General features: G+C 36.0%; 2 protein-coding genes across 2 annotated transcripts in view; both read left to right on the top strand.

The window, feature by feature from the left end:
• The window catches only part of Tsp_05465 (conserved hypothetical protein), a gene marked incomplete at its 3' end in the record, with an annotated part of 32835 nt that extends 21264 nt beyond the window's left edge, over window positions 1-11571 (top strand). The window contains exons 66-99 of the mRNA XM_003371762.1: window positions 15-122; window positions 187-374; window positions 529-666; window positions 882-975; window positions 1046-1177; window positions 1235-1324; window positions 1387-1506; window positions 1575-1723; window positions 1857-1985; window positions 2108-2600; window positions 2931-3099; window positions 3424-3626; window positions 5105-5206; window positions 5253-5309; window positions 5366-5442; window positions 5541-5661; window positions 5720-5854; window positions 6032-6212; window positions 6282-6460; window positions 6522-6635; window positions 7148-7239; window positions 7288-7387; window positions 7443-7563; window positions 7632-7724; window positions 7787-8020; window positions 8082-8252; window positions 8539-8648; window positions 8821-8990; window positions 9078-9203; window positions 9276-9613; window positions 9679-10646; window positions 10970-11140; window positions 11236-11433; window positions 11509-11571. Coding sequence (XP_003371810.1) covers window positions 15-122; window positions 187-374; window positions 529-666; window positions 882-975; window positions 1046-1177; window positions 1235-1324; window positions 1387-1506; window positions 1575-1723; window positions 1857-1985; window positions 2108-2600; window positions 2931-3099; window positions 3424-3626; window positions 5105-5206; window positions 5253-5309; window positions 5366-5442; window positions 5541-5661; window positions 5720-5854; window positions 6032-6212; window positions 6282-6460; window positions 6522-6635; window positions 7148-7239; window positions 7288-7387; window positions 7443-7563; window positions 7632-7724; window positions 7787-8020; window positions 8082-8252; window positions 8539-8648; window positions 8821-8990; window positions 9078-9203; window positions 9276-9613; window positions 9679-10646; window positions 10970-11140; window positions 11236-11433; window positions 11509-11571 — 5934 coding nt within the window. The remainder of the gene's footprint in view (window positions 1-14; window positions 123-186; window positions 375-528; window positions 667-881; window positions 976-1045; window positions 1178-1234; window positions 1325-1386; window positions 1507-1574; window positions 1724-1856; window positions 1986-2107; window positions 2601-2930; window positions 3100-3423; window positions 3627-5104; window positions 5207-5252; window positions 5310-5365; window positions 5443-5540; window positions 5662-5719; window positions 5855-6031; window positions 6213-6281; window positions 6461-6521; window positions 6636-7147; window positions 7240-7287; window positions 7388-7442; window positions 7564-7631; window positions 7725-7786; window positions 8021-8081; window positions 8253-8538; window positions 8649-8820; window positions 8991-9077; window positions 9204-9275; window positions 9614-9678; window positions 10647-10969; window positions 11141-11235; window positions 11434-11508) is intronic.
• A 65-nt stretch (window positions 11572-11636) lies between these two features.
• Tsp_05466 (hypothetical protein) lies at window positions 11637-11774 on the top strand (the record flags this gene model as incomplete). The annotated part of the gene is made up of 1 exon (XM_003371761.1): window positions 11637-11774. A coding segment is annotated over one exon (138 nt), but the record flags the coding sequence as incomplete, so codon positions are not given.
• Between the last annotated feature and the right edge of the window lie 1895 nt (window positions 11775-13669).

Below are 13669 nucleotides of genomic sequence, written 5' to 3'. Positions count from 1 at the left end.
GATTCTAACTTCAGATTTTGATGGACGATATAAAAATGCAAGGAATGATTAGTGATACGGCGTTGAGAATCATTTGTAGACTTTATGAAGATGCTGATTTATTCAGTGCACCTGAATTCGAGGTAGGTTGTGACGAATGAATCGACCACTTTATTTATTATTTATTCATTTTGTTTTTTTCCGCAGAATTTTTCTCGATACCACTTGACTGAACTTGTTATCTCATTGATGGATGTTGTTCGCAATAAAAGAAAAAGTATTGACGAACGTTCAGAAGAGTTAGTAATGCGAGCAGTGGCATTGGTGACAATGGGAAATAAAGAACGGATTGATGCTGTTGTAGAATATTTCGATACGTTTACTGATTTTTCCAGGTAACACCAAAATGTTTATTTCATCATATGAATGTGGATAGAATATTTAAAAAAAAATAGCAGTCATGCAATGTATTATTTATTTTCCTATTATATATGTTGTTATTCGAAAATTTTATTTGTCTTTCAAGTGAATTTCTGATATTTTGTTCAGATATGACAAAAGTTCGACGCCAGATGAACAAAAAATGGGACGAATGTTGTGCTTCTTTGTCAATGGCTTGCCCGTACTACTATTTGTTGTTTTCATTATTATTTTAGCAGTGTTTATTTTAAAATGCTTTTTCGTGTGGTTAGGAATCTGCCAACGGTTCTCGTATCAGAGAAGCGTTTTTCAATAGAGGCTTCACCCATCGAGCAGTTAACTACTTGTCGAACAACTGTCCAAGTGTTGTGCATCAGCTGAGGTTGGCATGATGAGAGCTTTATTGAAAATATTTTAAACTATATATATATATATATATACATTTATTTATTTGTATTGAAAAAATATGTGTTCAGTTCCAGTTCGTCAGAAATGGAGACATTTTTGAGAAAGCCGGCACTGGATTACGTTTTGAAATTTCTGAATGATATTTGTCGATCATGTGAACCGAATCAGGTGAGTGTGTACAGTTGATTGATGCAACGTTTGTTGTGCATGTTATGCACTGATGTTGTTTTCTATTTAGGTGTTGGTCGCGGACAATTGTTTGTCAATTGTTCATACTCTTGAATTAATCCCTAATAATGAGCGTAATTTGGGCAATTTATCCCATCAGCTGATGGTTCAGTTAAATGAAAATACGGCCACTTCTCATAAGGTTTTTTAATTTTATTTGGTCTCCATTATTTTTATTGTATGTTTGTTCATTTGTCAGGTTGCTGCAGTACGGGAACGTACCCGACTGGCGAAGAAAACAATAGCAACAGCCAGTCGCAACGTGCAGCTGACAAAACTTGGAATGAGAGTACGTTGTGTTTACTGACAGAAGCGTTTGTTGTTTTTTATTAAAAATCTTTTTTCATTCAGATGTCCAAAGATGGTATTGTGCAAATTGCTTCGTCCGTTTACTTGAATGTAGATCTTCCCGACGAAGGGCATTTCGCTTGCGTTATATGTCAGGAAGGGTTCCACGTCTCACCACATCAAGTAAACCACGAATGTTAATTTGCATCCTTTTTGCTTGTTTGTTCATATTTTTTTATTCTATTTTCCAGGAGATGGGCATTTATGTGTTCATGAAAAGTTTGTCAGTACGAGACGTGCTGCTGGATAGCGTTGATGGTTTTATTCCCGACCTAGTAGGACCGTCTACGGTTACGCAATTTAATTTGGTTCACTACCAGTGTCACAGCAATTCGGTTGAGTAAGATTAATATTGTCATTATCATTATTATTTTACTAGACTGAAAAGTTGGTGAATTTTGTTTTGTTGGAAAATTTATTTGTTCATTACACTTGCTGTTTTTTCTTCGCCTCTTTGAAATCACCTCTTTAAGGCATGCCAGTAGTTTCCGTTATGAATGGGACAGTGCGACGTTGCATAACGCGAACACTCTGTGCAACGCAATACTTCCGTATCCTGGGCCGGAAATTGAATTGAATGAGCAACTTTTGATGATGAAAAGGTTTGCTGTGCAGATATTTACTTACTGCTGCTTGTTCAGAGCTAGTTCATTGAGTTCACTTTGCTTTTTCCAATTCTGTTACGGAACGCTTGAGCAGTGTTTATTTTATTGTTTTATTGTAGATACGAAATGCAGTTCAACGAAGTGTTTCCTGGAAAGCCTCTCAGTTGTGATTTAGTGATTAGTGATTTGAAGTGTTTGCTGATAAGGTTTTGCTGGAAAAAGTCATTTTCCACCGATAGCCATGGTGGTGGCCCGGAATCGAATATGCATTTGATTCCGTACATGCTGTATCTGGGTGGATTGACTTTAATTGCGATGGACAAGGATGATGATGATGGAAATCGCTTGCGTTCGAATTTGAGCCAATTCTTAGCGGATGGGAGTGAATTTTGGTTCGCCAATGCTTTTGACGTTCGTTTGTGTTGGATCTCAGTGATCAGCGATCGTTGCTCAGTTCAGATTATTTGTACTGTTGCAGGCGAACGGGTTGTTTTTTCAATCAACTTTATTCATCCTGTATCACGACCACGCAGCCTGGGCTACGCACCGTTTGGACATTTTGAAACGTTTCATATGTGCTGGACACCATCACGCGTTATTCCACCAAGATGGGTTCGAATAAATAATTGTGTTCCTTCTTGTTTAAAATACATATACATATACATATACATATACATATACATATACATATACATATAAACGTGCTTTATTATATGGTATTTTTTAGTCAAAAAGAAGAGCCGATTGAGTTCAAGAATTACATTCCTTATTTGATATACTTTGCTTTGATCAATTCGATCTACACGCACATGTTCAAAGTATGGTCGAAATCTGTGTTATTTATTATTATACATTTTTTGCTATGCGTTTCATGTGGGGTTACTTGTTGGACAATGTCGATGTTTTATGCTGAAAGTTGTTTAAATGTATTTATTGTTTCAGTCTGTATCATCTGTATTGCCTGGGACGGATGACAATTGGTTGAAACTGCTGCTGATGTATATTTCTGCCAATTATGTAGATCTTTATAACAGCAGCACGCAGTTGTTTGCCACTTACGAAAACCATCTTTTGCGGTTTACAAGTTTTTTTGAATTTTGTCGTATTTGCGGTACGTACACATGTTTTGTTTTCCGTATTTTACTTACTTTCATATGTAGCTGTTATGAATAAGCCTTTTTCATTGAAACATTTTTCGCTGCAGTGCAGTAAAAATAATATTCCAGTCTTACGATTGACAGGCTAGCTTTTGCTTTATTTTGTTGCAGGATTGCTCGAATCCATACCCGATCCAGATGCTTTTTTTAGCAACTGCCTGTCCATGTTGCCATCGGAGTGAATCTGTTTTTTTTTGATATACAATCCGAATTATTTCAACGAATTTTTTTATATTTCTTACACTCTCGTCGACTGTAAATTTTTTTGTTTTTTTCAGAAGTGTTTTATTGTCACATTTTGTGTTTTACAATTTCATTGATCGCGAGCGAGTGCATTGTTTTCAGCTCAATGAATGGAAGATGTTTGAGAGAGATACTCCATGTTATTTTCTTATTCTTACCAATTAAAATTCATGTATTCAGTAATAATAGTGCTGTGTGCTATTTTTCTCTATTAAAAAAACCATCTCAAAGTGTTATGGTTTTTTTAGTAATAATTAATAATAAATGATGCGCGCCGAAGGGCGGCGGTCTGTGCTTTAGAACAATATTGCGCAAGATGTTCATTCGACTTGAACGTTAAAAGTGAAAAGTGAGTTATTTATTCTGTTATTAATTTTTTTTATCTTGTGCAAGTTTTTTTTTCTTCAGTTTTTACCGAACTATTACGAAAATAAAGCAGACAAATTTTGTCAATTTTTAGTTCGAGTTGAAGCACAGCCGCTAATTAATTAGAATCATCAAATTAACAAGATAAATTTGAACAACAAAAGAAAAAAGCATCATTCTACAATACAAACGTATCTATCATATTAAAGTTTTTTTATTTATTTAACATCCAAAAAATTTGAATTCAACTAGTGGTTTTGCAAAAAGCTTCACTGGGTTTATTTATGAGGCTGGCGTTGTTTGTGGCCATTTTCATCAAACTTACTTAAATTGAATCGATACTTGTTCCATTTTTATGATTTGTGTGCAGTAAATAATTCTAACAGTCAGCTTTAACACTGTTCGCTATGTGTAGTGAATGCATAGCAAATCAGTAATCGCAACAACGCAAACTGTAGACGAAGTCAAAAATGACAAAATTTGTATTGGTCTTTCAAAAATGATCCGAAGAACAACGCAACAAGTTTCATTGCACTCGCTAAAATATGCCAACCTTAATTAAATACATGTAACGTATCCAGTGCTTTAACCTTGAAAATCAGTTACTGTACGTCTTTCAACCCAACTGGGCAATCGCTTTTATGACCCATTTGCAGCGTTCTGAAACGTCTAGTGCCTAGGTAAAAAATGCATGTAAAATCATTATGAACATATTCATTCACGGACAGTTGACATTCGCCATGAACTCAGAAAATCGACAGCATGTATTCGCGTTAAGATTTACTAATTTCACGTCTTTCCGGTCACGTCCATTATATATGTATATATATATATATATATATATATATATATAATACTTTTATAATGAGATACCTCACCGCTCGTGAGATCGTATTTTTTATCCTGGGCAGGATGTTTGCAACACAAACAACATTGCCCACCGTGGACAAGCACCGCTATTACTCATCGAAAATCACCTAGTTGTGTGGTTTATGCGGCATTCTTCCACTCCATAGTTCTATAATATGTGGTAAAATCGAGAAAGTGGTTCCATGCGTGATAGGGTATTGATTCATTGTACCGTTTTTCCGCGTTTTTTCAATTCGAAGCAGTCGAGCTCTTGCAGTGGCTCAAGGAAACGGTCATCGATTTTCACCTATTCAATGTTGTGTTGTTTTTTTACTTGTTATACCGGTTGTTTTACAAATAAAAAATTATTTCTGTATTATTCTGTAAACGCTTATCTTATATTCATTCAGTAAAATATCCATTAAACATTAACAGTAAAGTTCACCGAACGCGATCATCGATCTGTTGTTTGAACCTGATGTCAAATACAGTAATGTTTAGTTATACAGTAGATTTGGAAACCGTCGTCCAGGAGCAAACATGATGAAGAGTAAACGATCTGTTCCAACTGTAGAGGAAATGGCCCACGAAAAGCTGACACGAGTATAGTTATTTTTTCTTTTAACGAATTTTAAAATTTGATTTATAGATCGCAGCGTCGTACTGGGCTAGTTTTGGTAACGCACATCGTCCTTTTAGCGCCAAGGTTTGTTGATTTTGTTTTAAAGCTTATTTTGATTAATCTTCAAGTATTTTTATCAGGTTGTCGCTGACATTTATAAAAACGAGCTACTGGAGAAAAATTTCGCCGTACGACCAATTGTGCTGCTTGAGTTCAGGTAAAAGTGTTCTGCGCATTTGCAACGCATTGTGTTATGCACCATAATTGATTGACATTTGGAACTTGGATTAATAGTCGTTGCTTGTTTTAATTTAGTCAGTATTTGGAGCGCTTCTTATGGCCAAATTTTGATGTCAACACAGCAACAGTGGAGCATGTTATGTCGATTTTGGTGATGGCAAATGAAAAAATCCGCGAATGTGTTCCACTTTGGCCAGTATGAGAGAATTACTATAACTGTACTAATCAGTATGATAGTTTGTATTTAACAACAGATATTTTTCACTCGAGAAAAAGAATTTGAAAAGTTTTTTACAAGAGTTTTGGAAATGTCATTGGACGATGAACTTTTAACTATTGCTGAGCAGCTGCATGTGATAATTTTTCTCAATCACTGTTTCACTAGTGTGGTAATTCGTTTTGAATTTGTTTTCTTAAAGTTGCATTGTCCAAGGTGAATTTTTAAGGAAATTGTTAGTATTCGAACTGTTGTGCAAAAAATTATCTCACTGCCGATGTGGATTTGTTTACCTGAAGTATGGATTTCCGGTTTGTGCTTTGAGTTTATCTTATGTTTTTGTCTTTAGGCAGCACGTGAGCAGTGTTTAAATGAAAACATGAAGTTGAAAAAATATTGGAAATACAGTCAGAAGCAGTTCGACAAGCTTGACGAAGAAAGTAAAAGAAAGACTTTGTTTTATTGGCGATACATTTGTGATTTGATCAAGAAATTTCTAAAAATATTGCATTCAATTCCGCCAGAAGATGGTATGTTGCTTGACAATGTGCACGTTATTTATTCTACGTGTATATTCATTTAAACGCATATTGTTTTAGAGCAGTGTGATTTGAATTCAATTCGGTATTGCGAGCGTTTTTTGGAAATGTTGATTGATATGGAATCTTTGTTGCCAATTCGAAGATTCCTCAATGTTGTCCTGCTGGAAAGCAGAATACTTTGTCATGGCGCTCTCAGCACGCTTGTGAAACGTCAAGATGGCGGGCTGTTTACCGAAGTAGGTTTACTGAAATAGCTTATCTTAGTTGATTTAGATGATTCATTTTATTCCATTGTAGTTGTTGAGTACATTGAAACGTTGCGTCTATTTTGAAATAGATGATTTAACAGGTGAATCGCTGACTCAAAAGGATATGACCATCATTCATGTAGAAAGAATAACAAAGTTACAGGTATAAATTTGTTTTGCTTTTGCATAATAACTGCGTTCTCCTTTTGCCAACTTTGTTTTTGTTATATTATTGCTTTGATGAATCCTTTTTTTTCATTTTCAACAAAGTTAAGCTTAATTTTTACTGGCGTTTCTTAAAAAACACAGCCATTATACCAAGTTGTTTAGAATTTTAGTTCATATCAGCCAAGCTGTTTTCAGCTTGCCTGTGTCTTATTAATGACCATAATCCTAATATAATGGGACAGTAACAATATCATCTGGTAGTGTCAGTGAGATAACATGAATGAATGGAATTTAAATATGAAGTACAGTTTTGATTTTGGGCACATGTGTTCGTTCGTATGTGTAATTTATAATTTTTTTTGTTTGAAGCACTTGTTCACATATGAATTTTATCTTCGATTAAATATTTTATCACTTGCCATGCTTCTGGAATTCTTTATTTCAACCAGCTTTTTCTCCAGGGACGGCTATTTTATTGTTGAAATTTTTTAGGAATTAGTTTTTCAGAAGTATAAGGAAAAAATGAAAACTTTCTATTTGTCAACAGTCAGCGAGGTGGATAATCGAAAGAATTTGTTCAAATATTTCTCTGTTCTGAGGTGAGTTTCTCTTTTTTCTTTCCTCATACAATTTGTCTTCTTTTGAAGTGACGAAGAATTGTTGAATTTGTGTGTTGATTTGAATCTTGTGGATCCGAACAATACGAACGATTCTACTTTGAATCGACCATTACTCATGGAAATGATGGTATTTGTATTTGAAAAACGTTCGACGGATTTCGGTTAATTTCGACTTGTTTCAGGTGTGTCATCATGAAAAACAGCCGAGTCAATTAGATCGTATCAATGAAATGTCGTTGTACCCATCGGAGGAGATTCTTTGGAACGAGAAAATGGTGCCTGTTGGTTACTTCAAGAACGCAAGTATAGATGGAATGAAATCCAGGTTGAATAGTTGATTTTGTTGGCATAATTGAATGCAATTATTGCAGCATGTCTGGCTTTGCCGAAGTTGGGTTTACAATTTTTGACGGTGTATGATTATCTTCTGCGCAATTTCACTTTGTTCAGATTGGAATCAACATGTGAGTTGTGAATTGTAAAAATGACATTCTAAGTATATGTTGAATGTGAATGTGTTGCGCAGATGAAATTCGACTGGACATTGAAGATGCTATTTTTCGCATGCAACCTTGGAAACATGAAATCGAACCAAATACCCTGGTATGCGGCGGTTGGGCAAGGATGGCGCTGCCCATAATGCATTTTGTTGTGATCGAAGTGGGCAGACCGAGGGTGGGCGAAAAAGCACCGTCAGTTGTACGCGCTGATGTGCAATTGATGTTGGACGTTCGGCAGGATGTACGAACCGAATGGGAAAGTGCGCTAGCTACATTGTCGTGGTATTTTTGTTACTATTTTTACCTTTTTTCCCATTGTAGGTCTTCGCAAACATGATGTGGGCTTTTTGCTTACCATTCGACCCACTGCATTGCCGGGTACTCTGTACTGTCCGTCCGAACCGTTTCTACCTCAAATACCCGTGGTATACGTACGTGGTTGTGAAATTGAAGGCATGCTTGGAGTTGATGGAAATGTGATAGAAGAATATGGTAAATTGATCGTTTCCAATTTATGTAATTTCGCATAATCATAAATAATGCAGTTTATCATTTTTTAAAAATAATATGAGAGTTTTTTATTCATTTTTTTAAATTATAAATTCCTTTGAATGTTGTCAAGTATGACAATTTTGTTGCGTTCTAATTCAGCTTCAAATGCAACTGCAAGTTTTAGGACAATTGTATTTGTCAAGTTTAAAGTTTTCAATTTATTGAATGTTATTATTTATTATTAGATTGTACAGTTTCACAGGATATGTTGTTGTTATCGTTTCAGCTCCACCCGAAGCAAAGCTGGGCTTCACCAATAATGTAAGAACATTTCGAGTGTTGTTAGACTGCCAGCAGTATCGTTTGGATATGATGCAACATGAAAAAGGGGGAGAGGTAAAGAATTTATTGTTTTTTTTTTGGAAAATCAGTTGGTATTACTTTTATTTATTGAGATTATTTTTTAAAAGAATTAATTTTATTACGTTGTAAAGTAATGTAAAGTTATTATTAAAGCAATTATTTTATCGTTGCTGACAGCAGCATTTCAGTATATTTATATGTTCAGGATGTATATCAGACGTTCAATGTATTCGTACGCCGTAAGCCGAAAGAAAACAACTTCAAAGCAGTTTTGGATACAATACGTCAGCTAATGAATTGCGAATGCGTAGTTCCTTCTTGGTTTAATGACTTGCTTTTGGGCTACGGAGACCCAAGTGTTGCACACTATTCAAAGTATACAGATGTTTAATATTTATTTCATTTGCAGTATATTTTTTTACTTTCTATCTGCTTTGAAACGGTGTATATTATTTATTTTAGAATGGAGAAGCAGTTTACAGTATTGAATTTTGATGACACATTTCTTTCTGTTGAGCACGTCAAAGAATCTTTTCCAGATGAGTACGAAATTATTGCCAACGAAAATGATTTGAAACCACCTTACAGGTATATAATTTTTCCCAAGGAATCAATCATTTGACCCGTTGCGAACGTGTATTTTTGTTGTTATTGATTTAGAATTTCAGTCGACGAGACGGACAAAAAAGTTTGTATATTTCAAGAAAAAGATGAATCTAGGGGACCGTATCCGTTCTGTAGACGACGGTTCAATGCAGTTTTATTTACGAAAGCTCAAGTGGATGGGATATACAGCGGCATGCAGCACGGTTTGACCGTGATTGTCGGACCCCCTGGTACTGGTAAGACCGATGTGGCGGCGCAGATTATCAACAACATCTACCACGGTTGGCCGTCCGAACGGACCCTTGTCGTTGCTCATTCGAATCAAGCTTTAAATTATTTGTTTCAAAAAATCACAGAACGTGACGTGGACGAGCGTCATTTGCTTCGACTGGGTGAGCGCAGTTGTTTTTTTTTGCATTTTTTGATTTCTTTTTCATCTGCTCTTCTCTGCTCGCAGGTCACGGAGAAGAATTTTTGGGCATGGGGAAAGACTTCAGCCGAGAGGGTCGTGTGAATCATATCCTCGAGAAGCGGCTGCAGTTGTTGGGCCAAGTGGAGCGTTTGCAAAAGAGCATCCAAGTGGTCGGCGGTGACGTGGCTTCTTCGTGCGAAACGGCATTGTACTTTTACGAATACCAGTTGCAGCCGAGGTGGTTTGAATTTCAAAGAAAATCCAAGCAGTTACGTCGGGTGGGGGAAATTTTCCCGTTCGGGGCTTTCTTCGACGATTTGGACGGACCGTTGTTTCTGGACGACGACGGGGATGAGGAGAAGGGCGAATTGAATTATGAGCAAAATATGCAAATTGCCCATTCGTGTTGGAATTACATTCGTAACATTTTCGACCAGCTAGCCGAATTCCGCGCGTTCGAATCGTTGCGAACCCGGTACGATCGTGTCGAATATTTGCTCACCAGCCAGGCGAAAGTGATCGCAATGACTTGCACCCACGCGGCTCTTAGGCGCAAAGAGTTCGTCGACATGTACTTCCATTATGACAATTTGATCGTCGAAGAGGCGGCCCAAATATTGGAAATTGAAACGTTCATACCGTTCTTGTTGCAGCCGACAGTCCAGGGGAAAAATCGCCTCCGTCGTCTGGTGTTGATTGGCGACCATTACCAACTGCCTCCGGTGGTGAAGAGCCCGGCGTTGCGCAGGTACAGCCGGATGGAGCAGTCGATGTTCACGCGTCTGGTGCGTCTGGGCGTGAGGACCATTCACCTCGACAAGCAGGGTCGAGCCAGGCAACAGCTGGCTGCGTTGTACAGTTGGCGTTACGACAATTTGGGCAATTTGCCCCACGTGCTTGCCAATGAAGAATTTTTGACAGCAAACGCCGGCTTTGCCCATCCTTTTCAACTGGTTGACGTGGACGATTTCAACGGCGATGGCGAAACCACTCCAGTTGCTTATTTTTATCAAGTATGCGTAAAGTTTTGTTCTTTTGTTTTTATTTTTAGAGTTTTTTTTATTTTCCATCAACTCTGAATCTAGTGAATCCACTCTAGCGCATGGGTCGTATTTTGATGATATTTATATTCCATGCATACTCCCTTGTTTCTTGTCAACTGCAGTTGACCATTGTCGTAAGCGACGGTCGACTGGGCTTTGGCTATACTTATCTAAATCTAAATCCAAATTGACGAAAAACTGAATTCATTTTTTTACAATTGAATATTCTTCACAACTGACGTGTAATGTATAGATAGATGGATGTTGATTCTGTTCGTTTGATTCTATTCTAGAATCTGGCCGAGGCGGAATATGCAGTCGCTATTTTTATGTACATGCGCATCGTGGGTTATCCTGCGGAAAAGATTACCATTTTGACCACGTATAATGGACAGAAGCATTTGATCAGGGACGTTTTGCGAAAACGCTGCGCGTCGAACATATTCTTTGGCAAGCCGGCTAAAGTGAGAATTTTACACTGATAAATAATATGCTCGTTTCACTTTGCCACCTGATTTATTTATTCTTTATTGAAATTATATTTTCAAATAATGCGCAGGTGACTACAGTAGACAAATATCAAGGCGAACAGAATGATTATATAATTTTATCATTGGTACGAACAGAAGCTGTCGGACATATTAGGGATGTGCGTCGTCTTGTGGTTGCGTTCAGTCGAGGAAGGCTAGGATTGTACGTTTTGGCTCGAGTTTCACTGTTTGAAAATTGTTTCGAACTGACACCAGCGTTTCGCATGGTGCGTATATGCATTTCCATTTTCTCTTTTTGGTTTCAATGGATCTGTACTTTGTTTCAACTTTAATTTTTCCAGTTTCAAAATCGTCCAAGAAAGTTGATTATAATACCAAATGAAACCTGGCCGACGAAACGATTGGTAAACCACTTTCACAGTAATTGATTTCTTATGAAGGGAAGTTTTCTAATTTTACTGTTCTCCAGGTGAACGAACCGTCACCGTATTGTGAATTGACGATAGATGGCATGTCACAAATGGTTAACTTTGTGTATGATTTGTACGTTTCCAATTTCGACGTAATCCGAACCGAGCAGATGAAACAACATGGAGAATCGTTAACGGTATCGTGCTTTTTGTACTTTTTATAATTTTGAAATAATAATTGCTGATTTGATTTTGTTTCCTTTTACAGCCTACAGAAAGTTGTCTGCCTGTACTTTCGGACAACGAAAAGGACGAAGTGAAACCTCCTGAAGAGGAAAATCAACAGTCTGAAGACAGTGCTATTGTATTTGAAGTATTGGACGAATGACAGACTTTTCTATCTATACATCTATTCTCTTTTCTATCTATATCTTTATACAACAGTGATCTGAAACTATATGCATTGAGGGGGTTTTTTCTCTTTCAATTTTTTGCACAATTACGAAAACGTACATAACTATGAAGGACAAATATTTTCATTTTCCATATAGATAGATAGATACACGATTGAATGTTTCGTAAAAAGTTTGCTTTTTAAATTACATTCATTTTCTTCATTCAGTACTTTCTGTGTACAGTATTTTACAATATAAACGAAAATATACGGAAGAGCAAATAGAGTTCATTTTATAAATAATACTGAATTTTCATTATTATGTCACTCAATGCCAGAAATGTGTTGAATATAATTTCAACATGTTGCAACATGTATTCCATCTATATCACAGCGCAATTATTTATTCTCCAGCTTAATAAAACTTGAACTGCTGAGACCCCGAACTAAAACTTGTAAGTTGAACCGCTAAATAAATTACCTGATTAAATTTTCCTTCTGCATTGTAATAAAAGTCACATTTGAGTGATGAAAGCATTAAAAAATAAAGTTTTGCACGTATTTATAGCATGCCGTTTCGTATGATGCGTTATTCTTTGCAAAGATTTCTTATCAGCTGACAGCTGGACATGTATGTACCTGAATTTTATTATGAAAGAATTTCTATACTACAGTATGTTGCAGGAACAATTTTGGTAGCACTAAAACGACGACTCATTTGAGCGATAAAAACATTATAAAATAATATTTTACATTTATTTTTGACTTTTTGTTTTTTTATAATGCACGATTTCTTTGCTAAAGTTTTAACCCAGCTGTCAGTGAACAAAGACGTAACTGAATATAATGAATTGAATATTCATAAAATTTGAAAAAAATTTGACAATCATTAAAACTCAAATGGCCCGCTTACCTATATAGTGAGATCTGCAAAATGCCAACTTTAAAAGCCCATTATTCCACAACAACTGGACAGCCGCATTTTTTTTCTACCTGAGCAATGAAAAATGTACAGTAGCCATATTTATCGACTGAAATGAATAAAAAAAATTTGCATACGAGGCCGTTTACTTTATTGACATAATGGAAATCATTTCAGTTTGAGGCTTTCCGTGGATGGTGGCTCAGCGTTTTAATTGGAAAATTGACTGAAGACAAACATTGAATCCAAACACTATTTTTGCTTTTTATTCATTATTATTTTTTGGAATAATTTCTGAAAAATAATTTTTCAATGAACATCCAAAGACAATTAACATTAACGATGAGAAGATGACGAATTTAGCAGTAAGTGGCAGCTTTTTCATTTTTAAGTCTTAATTAGTTCACAATATAATTGAGAATCGATATTGAGCATAATTTCTCAACATATTGTATGAAGAATTCTCAAAATCAGATAATACGTGGCATAATAATCGCCAAATTTCCGTACAATTAAAGTTTCATTAAATGCACCTTGTACGCATTGTTTATCTATAATTAAAATATGGTCTTTCGAAAATCACCTTTGCAATAGGTAACATGTTCTTTCTATTGACCATAAGCAAGCTTTTGCCCGCAAAGCGTTCACTTAAAATTAGCTTCATTTGAGCTACTTGGTTTTCTAACTTAAGAAAATTTTCAAACATACGTAGGTGTGTTTTGTCTAAGTGAATTTTGCTATCGTGATGCGTTTTTTGTCAGATAGTTTATATTTTT

Source organism: Trichinella spiralis (genome assembly GCF_000181795.1).
Source record: "Trichinella spiralis strain ISS 195 chromosome Unknown Scfld9, whole genome shotgun sequence".
NCBI lineage: Eukaryota > Metazoa > Nematoda > Enoplea > Trichinellida > Trichinellidae > Trichinella > Trichinella spiralis.
The sequence above is the reverse complement of the archived record's forward strand: the minus strand, read 5'-3'. Positions and strand labels throughout refer to the sequence as shown.